The sequence below is a fragment of the Octopus bimaculoides genome, chromosome 9, assembly GCF_001194135.2.
Source record: "Octopus bimaculoides isolate UCB-OBI-ISO-001 chromosome 9, ASM119413v2, whole genome shotgun sequence".
NCBI lineage: Eukaryota > Metazoa > Mollusca > Cephalopoda > Octopoda > Octopodidae > Octopus > Octopus bimaculoides.
The window spans coordinates 10,423,538-10,435,542 of NC_068989.1; the positions used below are offsets into that span (position 1 = coordinate 10,423,538).

Here is a 12,005-nt window from a genome sequence, read left to right on the forward strand (position 1 = left end):
GGTGGTGGTGACGGTGGCGGCAGTCATGGATAATGGTGATAGTAAGTGATGTGAAAGACTGGTGATGGTGGGGGAGGGGAAGGCGGCAGCATCAGAAGTCTGAATGGTGTGTGTATGGCAGTTGTGATGATGGTGTGATGGTTGAAAACAATCAAGAGAAAGAAAGAGGTTAGACAGAAAAATCATTGTACTGAACTCTGAATGGGAAGACAAAAAGAATGTTGTTTATCATGCAGCTTTACAATAAGTTCCAAATAGACAAATTAAATCATTGTTTTGATAAAAACTGTTCATCATCATCATCATCGTTTAAACGTCCGCTTTCCATGCTAACATGGGTTGGACGATTTGATTGAGGACTGGTGAAACCGGATGGCAACACCAGGCTCCAATCTAATTTGGCAGAGTTTCTACAGCTGGATGCCCTTCCTAACGCCAACCACTCTGAAAAATATTGGTCAAGTTTAATAAAATTTAATATGTACTCAATGCATGAAGTGTCATTGTTGGGCCCAAGGCTCAATGAAGAGCCCTCCATAGGAGCTAGCTTAAAAAGCCGTCTGATAGTATAAAGGATAAACCGTTTTTCTAGCACAATTCACATCATGTGTGTGTGTTGTGTTTTTCTTGCGTTGACATTGTGTGAAAGTTGTAAATGAATGTTACTCCTTTCCAATAACCTATGGACAACATATTTTGGACAAAGAGAAGGACTTGTAGTTGTAGTAAATGTGTCCCAATAAATTCCTGGTATGTGTATGTACCAAATAAAGTTAAGCAGGAGGATAGAAAAGTAATGATACTCTGGGACTATGGTTTTCAGACGGATCGAGTAATCGAACACCGTCGGCCGGATATTGCCATATTGAATAAGAGAGACAAATATTGTCAGATCATTGATGTAGCCATGACTTAGGCAAGCATAGAGAAGAGGATACTAAAATGGTGATCATGGTCAGGTGTTCGATTGGCCGAGAGAATTTGACTGAATTTCATGTTTCTTTAACTCTACTGAACGAAAGAATTGTGCATTAGTCTACATAAATTTTTTTTTTTTTTTCTTTTGTTCTAGGGTTTCTTTGGTGCGACAAGATGCTGCTCGTTTCAGAGACAATGCCATGCGAACAATTGTTGGATCAGTGGTGCTTACCCGCTATAACAACAAGACATATAGAGTTGATGATATCGCGTGGGATATGAGTCCAAACAATAAATTCGTTTCTTCGGGTTCAAAAGAAAGCATTTCTTTTATAGAGTATTACAGGTAATTACTGAATGTCTTTTTGCTTATCTTTTGATAGGGATATTATCATCATCTGGTCATGTTTATTTCATGGATCACCGTGACTCATTCTCTCCAATCTGTTCGGTCTGCTATTGCACACGTTAAGCTTTCTTGCAAGTCTACCAGATAGATGGAAGAGCATTGTAGAAAATGAAGGAGAGTATATTTTAGATTAAAAAAGAACTTTGTTTATCATTATCATCGTCGTCGGCGTTTAACGTCCGCTTTCCATGCTAGCATGGGTTGGATGATTTGACTGAGGACTGGTGAAACCAGATGGCTACACCAAGCTCCAATCTGATTTGGCAGAGTTTCTGCAGCTGGATGCCCTTCCTAACGCCAACCACTCAGAGAGTGTAGTGGGTGCTTTTACGTGCCACCAGCACGAGGGCCAGTCAGGCAGTACTGGCAACGGCCACACTCGAAATGGTGTATTTTACGTGCCACCTGCACAGGAGCCAGTCCAGCTTTTTGAAAAATAAATGTATAAAAAAAAATGCATTATTTATGGGATGACTCATTATGTGTTTGTGTGTATGTTTGCCTCCACCACTGCTGACAACCAATACTGGTTTTTATCTCCCCATAATTTGTGGTTTAACAAAAAGAGACCAATAGAATAAATGACAAATTTTTAAAAAATCTGCTGTCATTGATTTGCCTGTCACGGTAATGATTGTGCCAATTGGTAGATAGAAATCTTACTGTATATTAATTATGTTTTGGGTATACCTTGTGACACGTCCACTTACCAGACTAAAATTATTCTAAATTTCCAGGAAGCAGTACAATCGAGAAATTAGTGACACAAACCAGCCACTTCTCATACATAAACCAAAAAAAAAAGCTTTGCAACATGGGGTAAGTGTTACTCTTCAGACATCCTTTAAGCAGGCTTTCATTGAAATAACTGCTGTTGAGGGAAATAGGTATCAGCTCGGATCCAGGGGTAGTGGGTACAAGTTCTTGTTAGGTATTCTGAAAATTGCTTAGAAAAAAGCAGGAGTTTGTTCTAACTTATAAGAACCTCTGTGTCTCTCAGAATTTTTGTATTAATTGATACCAGCTCAGTGGGCCAATGTATTTAATAACATTCTATCTAGAAAAATGGTTTTCTCATTATATCTACTGCTATAAAAATGAGATGGACATGGGTCTGGTTGTATGGAGAAAAAATTTGTTTTGTGACCATGTGGTTCCAGGTTCAAGCCTATTGTGTAGTACCTTCAGCAAGTGTCTTTTATCATAGCTGCTGTTTGATCAGTATCTCGTGAATGGAATTTGGTTGACAGAACTAAGAAGCTGATCCTTCATAAGTATATATGTGTGTATGTATGAATACACACACACACATACACTATTCCATCATGGAAAATTGTGTGGTTAAGAAGCTCACTTTGTCGCAGCATGGTTTTGGGTTCAGTCCCACTGTACAGCACTTTGTACATAAAACCTTGGGCTGACCAATAACTGTTAGCGAATTTGGTAGTTAGAAATTGTTTGGGAGCCTGTCATGTGTGTGTGTGTGTATATATATATATATATATACATACATACATGTGTGTGTTTATTCCACACTACTTGACAATATTGTTTTGTTTACATCCCTGTAACATAGCAATCCGACAAAAGTGAGTGGTAAAATAAGTGCCAGACTCAGAAAAATAAGTACTGACTGAAACAAGTAAAAGAGTACCAACAAATATCTGCTTCTTCCAGGCTCATGTGGAGCAAGTCAAGACCATTGGACTTATTGAAACTTTGTGCTAAAATCACTAGTAATGTTTATAATCTGAATAACTACACAAGTGATGTTACTTCAGTTTTGAATTACATTTTATTAATGGAATATTTCTCTTATTTTTTCCAGGATGGTCCTGTAAAGAGTGAATTAATCTGTCTTATCCCAGAGTTCTGTTATATGACAGGTTTAACTGACGACATGCGGTCTGACTTTAGGGTCATGAAAGTAAGTTAAATGTTGGTTTTAAAAAAAGTTAATTTTTTCAGATATGCAATTCACATGAAAAATGATAAATATATTTCATATTTTGATTATCAAAAAATTTACTAGAAATATGTACATAGTTCAATATGTTATTAGAAATAGTATATAGATGTATATTGAAGAAAATGACATTTCTTCAATAACTTACTCTATGTTAATAAGTTCAGCATGATGATGATGCATGCAAGACAGATCCAAACATTAGAAAATTACTATTTTTGATTCTCACAACGTGAGAACAGTACATTTTTGTAAAGATTGTTTGCCAACATAACATGGCAGTCCTTGTTTAGGACTAATGCTGCTGTAATTTAGCCCCAAGAGACATGGTCTCCAGCTGGCTATGCAACACGATCTGTGTTGTTATATTTTCGAACAAGGGAATCTAGCACCCCCACTCAGCTCAAAACAATATCTGTGTATCGCGATTTCTGGGTTATTTCCTTTCATCATAGAATAATTGTTTGGCTAAACTTTTGCGGTTCCTTCATAGAATGGTTGGCATTAGAAATGGCATTCAGTCATCGAACTATGACAAAACAGACAGAACCTGTTATGGTTCCTGGCCGTACCAGCTCCTGTCAAACCATGCAATCCATATCAGCATGGAAAAATAGATGTTAGATAATGATGATGAAATAGCTGTAGTTGCTGAGAGCATCTTATGCATTAAGAAATGTCAATATGAAAAGTGGTAAAAGGAAAACACTTTTGTTTTAAACAAACTGAAATGATATTTCTATCCTAATGCTGTATATCTACAGTTGGTCTAAATTGAGACTTCTTTGTTTACAGGACATTGCAGCTCACACCCGAGTGACACCAATGCAGAGACAGCTAACTTTGAACCGGTTTGTCGAGTCTATCAAATCTAATGAAGATGCAATGCAACAACTGACTAACTGGGGTCTTTATTTTGAAGATGCTAGTATTCAGGTAAGTTAGACCCTTCTTCTATTTTCTGAGATCTGTTACTGCAAGACATGAACACATTGCAGCCCATTTGTGTATATTCATAAAAAGAAATAAGTTTGATTACTATGAGCCTGAAGAATCATTTCTGATTTGTGGTTAATTTGTTTTGTATCCTATTGTATCAAGTGTTGTTCTTTGCGAAGGTACTTAACACCAAACTCTGCTTGTATTTTTAAGACTGATTTAGCAATTAATGAGGTTCTCTCCTTTAACATGTGAGTCTTTTGGTGTTGATAGTTTTCATGAAGCACCACATAGAGGGAACTGATGAGTTTTGGCAAACTGACCCCTAGACACTGGGGGCAAGTGGCTGATGGTGATGATGTGAAGTCACAATGATTTGTACTGTGGCATGGTTAGCGTGGAATAGGTTAGAGTTCAGCTTTTTCCCAGTGTTTAGTATTGGTACATAATTAGCAGCTGAGATATTTTGAGCCTCCAGGAAAAGGGGTGTCCTACTATATAGCAATACTAGCTTAAAAGCTGCCTGTTGGGGCGGCTTTTAAGCTACTGACCTCAAATGGGAAGATCTACAAACAGATCTCTGACTTGTTTTGGAGAATTTTTTGCAATTGCTTCCTCCAGTATCATCTCTCAATGATGACCGTTATTCATTGCAAAAAATTGCCAAAAATAGTTTGCTGGATTTTGCAGTTTTGATTATTGATCCATTTGACTAAAAATTCATGGTGGTGCCCCAGCATGGCCGCTGTCTAATGACTGAAACCTGTAAAAGATAAAAATTAACGAGATAGAGAACTTGGGTTTGAGTTGTGGTTTCTTTTCTTATATTTTATTTTATGAATAAAAGTTTCCAAATTTGACAAAAGGCTACATTATTGCCTGAATGTTGAACAGGCTAGAAAGATATTGCTTTAGCAATAAATTCTTGTGGACTGACAGAAATGCTAGAAAACCAAACTAAATTCCTTTTAGCTCTAACACTCTATGTATTGCCTTCCCAGTCCTTTTTCAGTTGATTTTACCTTTCACCTTTCTCTTATTGATGGAAAACTACCTGTAATATACTGGTATTGATTATATCTCTTACTTAATAAATTTGTGGTTGTTTGCCATTATAAAAAGATTGGCTGGCTGCCCACACTTTTTTCTGCAAAATAGGGGTAGTTTATCCTGTTCAGGCTATATTATTAGCATTATCCTGCATTTGAGAATTTAAAATCACTTTAATTTACTATTTCAAAATTTGGTCCGACTAGCTGCTTTATCCTATTCTGTAAATATTTCTTATTCTAAACATTTGTTTGTGTAATTGAACAGATTGAAGGAAGATATTTCCAACCAGAGAGGATAATCATGAGAGAAAGAGATTTTGTTGCCTCCGAAGAAGCTGATTGGGGACGGGATCTGAGCCGTGCATCTGTCATAACCCCAGTGCCTTTGCAGAACTGGGTAGTGATAACTTGTAAACAAGACATTGGAAAGTCAAAAGATTACATATCTATGATGATGAAGGTGACTGGACCGATGGGAATTGATGTTTCCCAGCCAAAGTTGATTGAGACCAGAGACCAGCGTACAGAGACACTGATTCGTCTTTTAAGAGAAACTATCCATAAGAATGTGAGTTTAAATGTCATATTTTGAAATTATGTGTATCAAGGTGAGAAATGAGGAAACGGGGTAACTTTTTGAACATTGCTTGTTTAGAAAATCAGAATACACTGCCTATATGTTTCAATTAAATTTTAAAATAATTTGATATTTAGATTCATTTTCTAAAACACTTTGTTTTATTCATTGGTATGTTATGGTTGATTGTTTGAAAGAACTTCACAAAAGGTGGATGTGTGGTTAAGAAGTTTGCTTCCCAATTACATGATTTCTAGTTCAGTCCTACTGTGTGGAACCATAGGCAAGTTGATTTGGTAGATAGAAAATTTGACATTAATAGCTATTATGCATCTATACTAACGATTATATTAAATAAAGCTATAATTTTAGCTAGAAGTCTCTCTGATATTACATCACTTGAAATTGATATAATATTACTAGCTAGAAAAACACTTATCAGACTTAATGACAAATTATGGTGCTATGCTGCAAATAATAATTTATTTGATATCACCACGGGATCTTCTGATTCTGCACAAATTACAGACTTGGTAGGCTTATCATCATCATCATCGTCGTCGTTTAACGTCCGCTTAAACGACGATGATGATGATCGAAGGAGGATTATATAGAGATGACACCCATATGTTTTCTTAATTTTTTCCTGATTTATTCTACTTAATGTTTTTGTTTTTATGCCGACTTATTTTTCAGCTTCAACTTGTTGTCATTATTTTCCCAACAAGCCGTGATGACAAATACAGCGCAGTTAAAAAATTATGCTGTGTTGAGTGTCCTGTCCCATCTCAGGTAAAATTGCTTTGCTACGACTTCTTAACCCTCTCACCTATTTCGCTTTGCAAACCCATAAACTCTAATAGGAGAATAGACTGTTTTTCCATTTGCGTCTGAAGCAGATTTTTAAAAACTTCTGCAGATAATGTCTGCTTAACCATTTAACATTTAAACTGGCAACATCTAGCCCAAATATTCTACCCAATTTATCTTCAAGCTGGCTTGATCCAACCTCTAAAATCTATCCTAGAATGAAAGCGGCGAGCTGGCAGAAACGTTAGCACATCGGGCAAAATGCTTAGCGGTATTTCCTCGTGGCATGTTCTGAGTTCAAATTCTGCCAAGGCCGACTTTGCTTTTCATCCTTTCGGGGTCAATAAATTAAGTACCAGTTGCATGCTGAGGTTGATCTAATCAACTGGCCCCCTCCTCAAAAATTTCAGGCCTTGTGCTGAGAGCAGGAAAAAAAAACCCCCAGAATAAGCATGATATTTGTGATGCCGTAGGGTAAATATAATACATAACTTTATTTATGTTTGAAATTAAAAGAAAATGTTAGAAAAAAAAAATGAGTTGGCTTACATTTTTAAAAAAAAGCCAACTTTACCAATATTTTGCGTAAATGTGTAAATATCAAGGAAATGCAGTTTTTATACATTGGAGAAAGGCAGCAAATGGTGAAATACATTAAGGGATAAGCAACAAAAGTAGGGGCTGAGAGTCACTGCTCTACCTGTCACTCAACTTGCTAGAAATAACAGCAAAAACCCCTTCTCAAATGAAAGAGTCTTATTAGCCATATGGCATGGTTAGAAGCAATCTAAAACCATAAAAAAAAAAAATGAATGTGTTATTCAACAGAATATTTATTTTCAGGTCATTATTGCCAGGACTATCAGTCAACAGCAGAAGTTACGCAGTGTTACCCAAAAAATTGCTCTTCAGATCAACTGTAAATTAGGAGGAGATTTGTGGGCTTTGAGCATTCCTTTGGTATGTTGTCTTTGTTCTTTGAAAATATTCATCTTCTGCTCTTTCGTTATTTCATGAGTTGCTGACTGGTTTATAAATTGGTGGTTCTTAGGTCTCTTCTTATGAATCTGACATTCCACATGTGGCTGTGTGGCTAAGAAGGCACAAGTGTAGCTACGTGGTTTAATAAGTTTGCTGCCTAACTACGTGGTTTCGCATTCTTGTCTTATTGACCTTACTACTTATTTTTAAAACTGGTTCTTATTCTGTCCGTACCCCTTTGAGCAACATCAAAATTCAATCATCTGTCCACAAACACTCTCCAAGCTTTCCTATCATTTATAAATTCTCTTGTCTCTCTCATCCCAGCACCTCCAACCACCGAAGCTTTCCTCACTCCATCCATCCATTCATACATTCTGGTTCTGCTGCTTACCACTTCAGCCTTCATCATCTTCCTTATCATCTGCTCCTCATCCATACTCTGATATTGGGGGTTGCGTTCTATGCCTCTTTGAGCTGGGAAATGAATGGAATGCCTGGTGTGTGTCTTGTTGTGGTTACCCCCTCCTAAAAAAAATGGGGAATAGACCTGGGTATATAATAAAAAAAATATTCTATCAATATCTTTTGCCGAACTGCTGAACTATGAGGACATAACCAAACCAACATCAGTTGTCAAGTGGTGGTGGGGGACAAACAAAACTCACACACAGATACATATATCATACCTACAATGTATTTCGACATAGTTTCCATCTACCAAATTCTCTCACAAGGCATGGGGCTATAGTAGAAGACATTTGCCCTAGAAGTCACAGAGTGGGACTGAACATGAAACCATGTGATTGCAAAGTGAGCTTCTTAACCACACAGCCATGCCTTCTGTTTTTTCAACATACACCTCTTATTTAATTTTGGGCCTGTTCTTGATTTAAGACCCAATATCTCAAAAGAGATTTAGCTGTGGTGAAATTGAAATCGTAGTCATGGCCAGTGCTGGTGGCATGTAATAAGCACCATTTTGAGCGTGGCTCGATGCCAGTGCTGCCTAATTGGCTCCTTATGCCGGTGGCACGTAAAAAGCACCATGTGAATGTGGTCGATGCCAGTGCCCCTTGACTGGCTCCTGTGTCACTGGCATGTAAAAAGCACCATCTGAATGTGATTGATGCCAGTATACCCTGACACACTTGGACTTGTTGGCATTAGGAAGGGCATCCAGTTGTAGAAACTGTGCCAGATCAGATTGGAGTCTGGTGTAGCCATCTGGTTCACCAGTCCTCAGTCAAACTGTCCAACCCATGCCAGCATGGAAAGCAGACGTTAAACGATGATAATGATTTTAATCTGTAAAATTAGCAAGATGGGTGGCTCTTGCTGAAGCCTCTTAATTGTTTTTTTTATTTTTTTTATCCATAAGTTAGTTTAGAGATATTAACCATAACCTGTGCAGTCCCTCCCAAACTGGTGAGATTGATGCAGGTGATGCTCAGTCTGAATGTTAGCTGACTAATGTCTGCAGATAGAGAGGAAAAAGATTTTGGGCCTAAATTTTTGCAACAAGCATCCGAGCATGTGTAAGCTAACAACTAATCAAATACATTTATTGTAGGTGAGTTACATTGTTGTTATAATTTTAATTTTTGTCAAACTGACGAAATTTTTCCTTTTCCAGAGTGGTATAATGGTTATAGGTATTGATGTGTACCATGATTCTTCGAAAGGTCATCGATCAATTGGTGCATTTGTAGCCAGTACTAACAACAATTTGACTCGGTGGTTCAGTAGGGTTTGCTTTCAGCAACCCAACCAGGAGTTGATTGATGGCCTCAAAACCTGCCTAATTGGAGCTCTCAAGAAATATCATGAGGTCAGTTTTGGCAATATCTTCTGTTTTATATATATTGTATATATATTATTTATATCATGTTTTATTTTGTCATATCATTGAATATCATTATTATTTTACTTAGTTTATATTGTGAGCAGTATCATTTTGCTTATTTTGTTTATTTTCTGCATAAGGCAATACAGCCATACCATTTCCTATATTAATTTTACTTTTTCACCTTTCTTTTCTAATTAAAACATTCAAAATTGGTGTCATGTGTAACTTTCCTTTGTTTTTCAATTCAAGATACTATTAATTCCAGGCAGGTTTTGCTGCTTTGTCACATATTAGAATATATTAGCAAATGTCAAGGTTGGTCGCTTAACCCCTTAGCATTCAGATAACGTTGCCAAAATTGTTTATTTATTTGCATAATTTTGAATTAATCACGTCATGAATTATCTTGTAACTTTGAGATTTCAATGATGGAATCATATTTTTAGAATGACATTGTAAGGTAGGTGTGAGAGGCTGGTTCTAGCCAGCAGGAACATTAAACAAGTAGAATATTTGGGCAGGATATGGCTGTTTAAATGCTAAAGGGTTAAAGATGAATGTTTTGACCATTGAAACACTGGTTTTCTTGGTTTTCATAGATTTTTTTTTTTTTAACACAAATTTGAAATTTTATGATCTTGTTGCTAACACATGTATAAGAATAGCAAGTCTGTAACCTTTCAATGTTGCTATTGTTTGGCTTTCAGATGAATCACATTTTGCCTAAGCGTATTGTAGTGTTCAGAGATGGCGTTTCTGATAGCCAGTTATCAGTGGTGTCTGGTTACGAGGTTGAGCAACTTTCCAAGTGTTTCCAGCATTTTGGTGATACCTACAGTCCTTTACTCTCGGTTATTATTGTACAGAAAAGAGTTAACACAAGGATATTTATAAATCGGGTAAGCTGTCTTGCTTTTGATGGTGATCTTACTATTTTTAAGTCTTGCAACATTGTGTCAATGTAGAGGAATAATGCTGAGTGAAGTTAACTTTGTTGGTATTAATATGTTAACCACCACAATGTACCATCGGTGGTTCATCACAAACTTCACACAACTGCCATATGCACCACTGGTGGAATTATAAAGGACATCCAAGCCGTGTAAACCAAGCCAAATCAGACTGGAACCTGGTGCAGCTCTCTTGCTTGCCAGCTCTGGTCAAACTGCCCAACTCATGCTAACATGGAAAACAGATGTTACAGAATGGTGGTGGTGATTTTATTCTGTATCTTTGACATGGATTTCAGAATATTTAAATAACATGAGCGCTAAATATTAAAATTTAGCAATGAAATATTGTAAAAATACACAAAAAATTACATTTTTATTGAAATTAAACAGGCTGCAATGTGTCTGCAAGAACACAACGCTGTGCTGGTGATGGCAGTGTGAACAAGCAACACATTGAATGGTAGGCTGATAACCTATTAGCTTACCCAGCTGGGACTATTTGTATCAGACCATAGTAATAAGGATGATTTCTAAATTACTACAGCCAATTTAATCAAATTTCTGTTTTCACTGGTACTTTAGTTTGACTCCTGACCATGAAAAGCCAATATGGCTCTTTGTGGGATTTCAACTGAGAATATAAAGGAATGTAATTAAATATTGCAAGGCGTAACTGTGTGGTTGAAAAGCTTGCTTCCCAATTATGTGGCCTTGGATTCAGTCTCGATGTATGACACCATAGGCAAGCGTCTTCTCCTATAGCCCCAGGCCTACCAAAGCTCTGTGAGTTGATTTGATAGACAAAAACTGTCATATATATATACATCCTTGTTTTAACATCATGTGACAGTTGTAAAAACAGGCATCATCAATGTACGAGTGATGCTGATTGTTTCCAGTCTTCTGTGGAAAAATATGTCTGGTCATGGGAGAAATATTGACCTTGCTTGGAAGCAGGCGAGAGTTGACAACTGCAGAAAATATCCCTCAATGAATTTTTATTGTTGATGAAATTAGGAGTGTGTGATGTTCATAACTTTCTTAAGTTATTACTGCAGCAAATAAACTAAAGTGGTCACTAATAATATGAATTGAAACCGGGTCATCGATTTAATCTTTTAGCTTCTTACTGTTATTTTATAGTGCTAAGTGTCTACAAACACTCAAAAATAGTAATAGTAATAAGGATGATTATGAAGAAAAAGACGAAACAACAAAATCGCTATGACTACTAGTGTGATGTAATTTAAATTGTAATATTCTGTGTTTTTTTTGTTTTTTTTTAGAGAAATCAAGTAGATAATCCAGCTCCTGGAACCATTGTAGATCATAGCATTACAAGGAAGAATTGGTAAGTGAAAATTAATAATACTGTTATTATTATTGTTAATGAGTCTAAGACTGCGAGCTGGCAGAATCGTCGATACAGCGGATGAAATGCTTAATGGTATTTCACCTGTTGCAGTGTTCTGAGTTCAAATTTCGCCGAGGTCGACTTTGTCTCTTTCATCCTTTTGGGGTCAATAAAATAAGTACCATTTGAACACGGGG

General features: G+C 36.7%; 1 protein-coding gene across 3 annotated transcripts in view; it reads left to right on the forward strand.

The window, feature by feature from the left end:
* Window positions 1–12,005, forward strand: part of LOC106871663 (piwi-like protein 1) — a 32,794-nt gene that overhangs the window by 15,119 nt on the left and 5,670 nt on the right. For all 3 annotated transcript variants that reach the window (XM_014918248.2, XM_014918246.2, XM_014918247.2), the window contains exons 10-19: window positions 1,073–1,264; window positions 2,065–2,146; window positions 3,156–3,254; window positions 4,089–4,229; window positions 5,550–5,852; window positions 6,558–6,653; window positions 7,515–7,631; window positions 9,289–9,483; window positions 10,209–10,400; window positions 11,741–11,805. In XM_014918248.2, coding sequence (XP_014773734.1) covers window positions 1,073–1,264; window positions 2,065–2,146; window positions 3,156–3,254; window positions 4,089–4,229; window positions 5,550–5,852; window positions 6,558–6,653; window positions 7,515–7,631; window positions 9,289–9,483; window positions 10,209–10,400; window positions 11,741–11,805 — 1,482 coding nt within the window. The remainder of the gene's footprint in view (window positions 1–1,072; window positions 1,265–2,064; window positions 2,147–3,155; window positions 3,255–4,088; window positions 4,230–5,549; window positions 5,853–6,557; window positions 6,654–7,514; window positions 7,632–9,288; window positions 9,484–10,208; window positions 10,401–11,740; window positions 11,806–12,005) is intronic.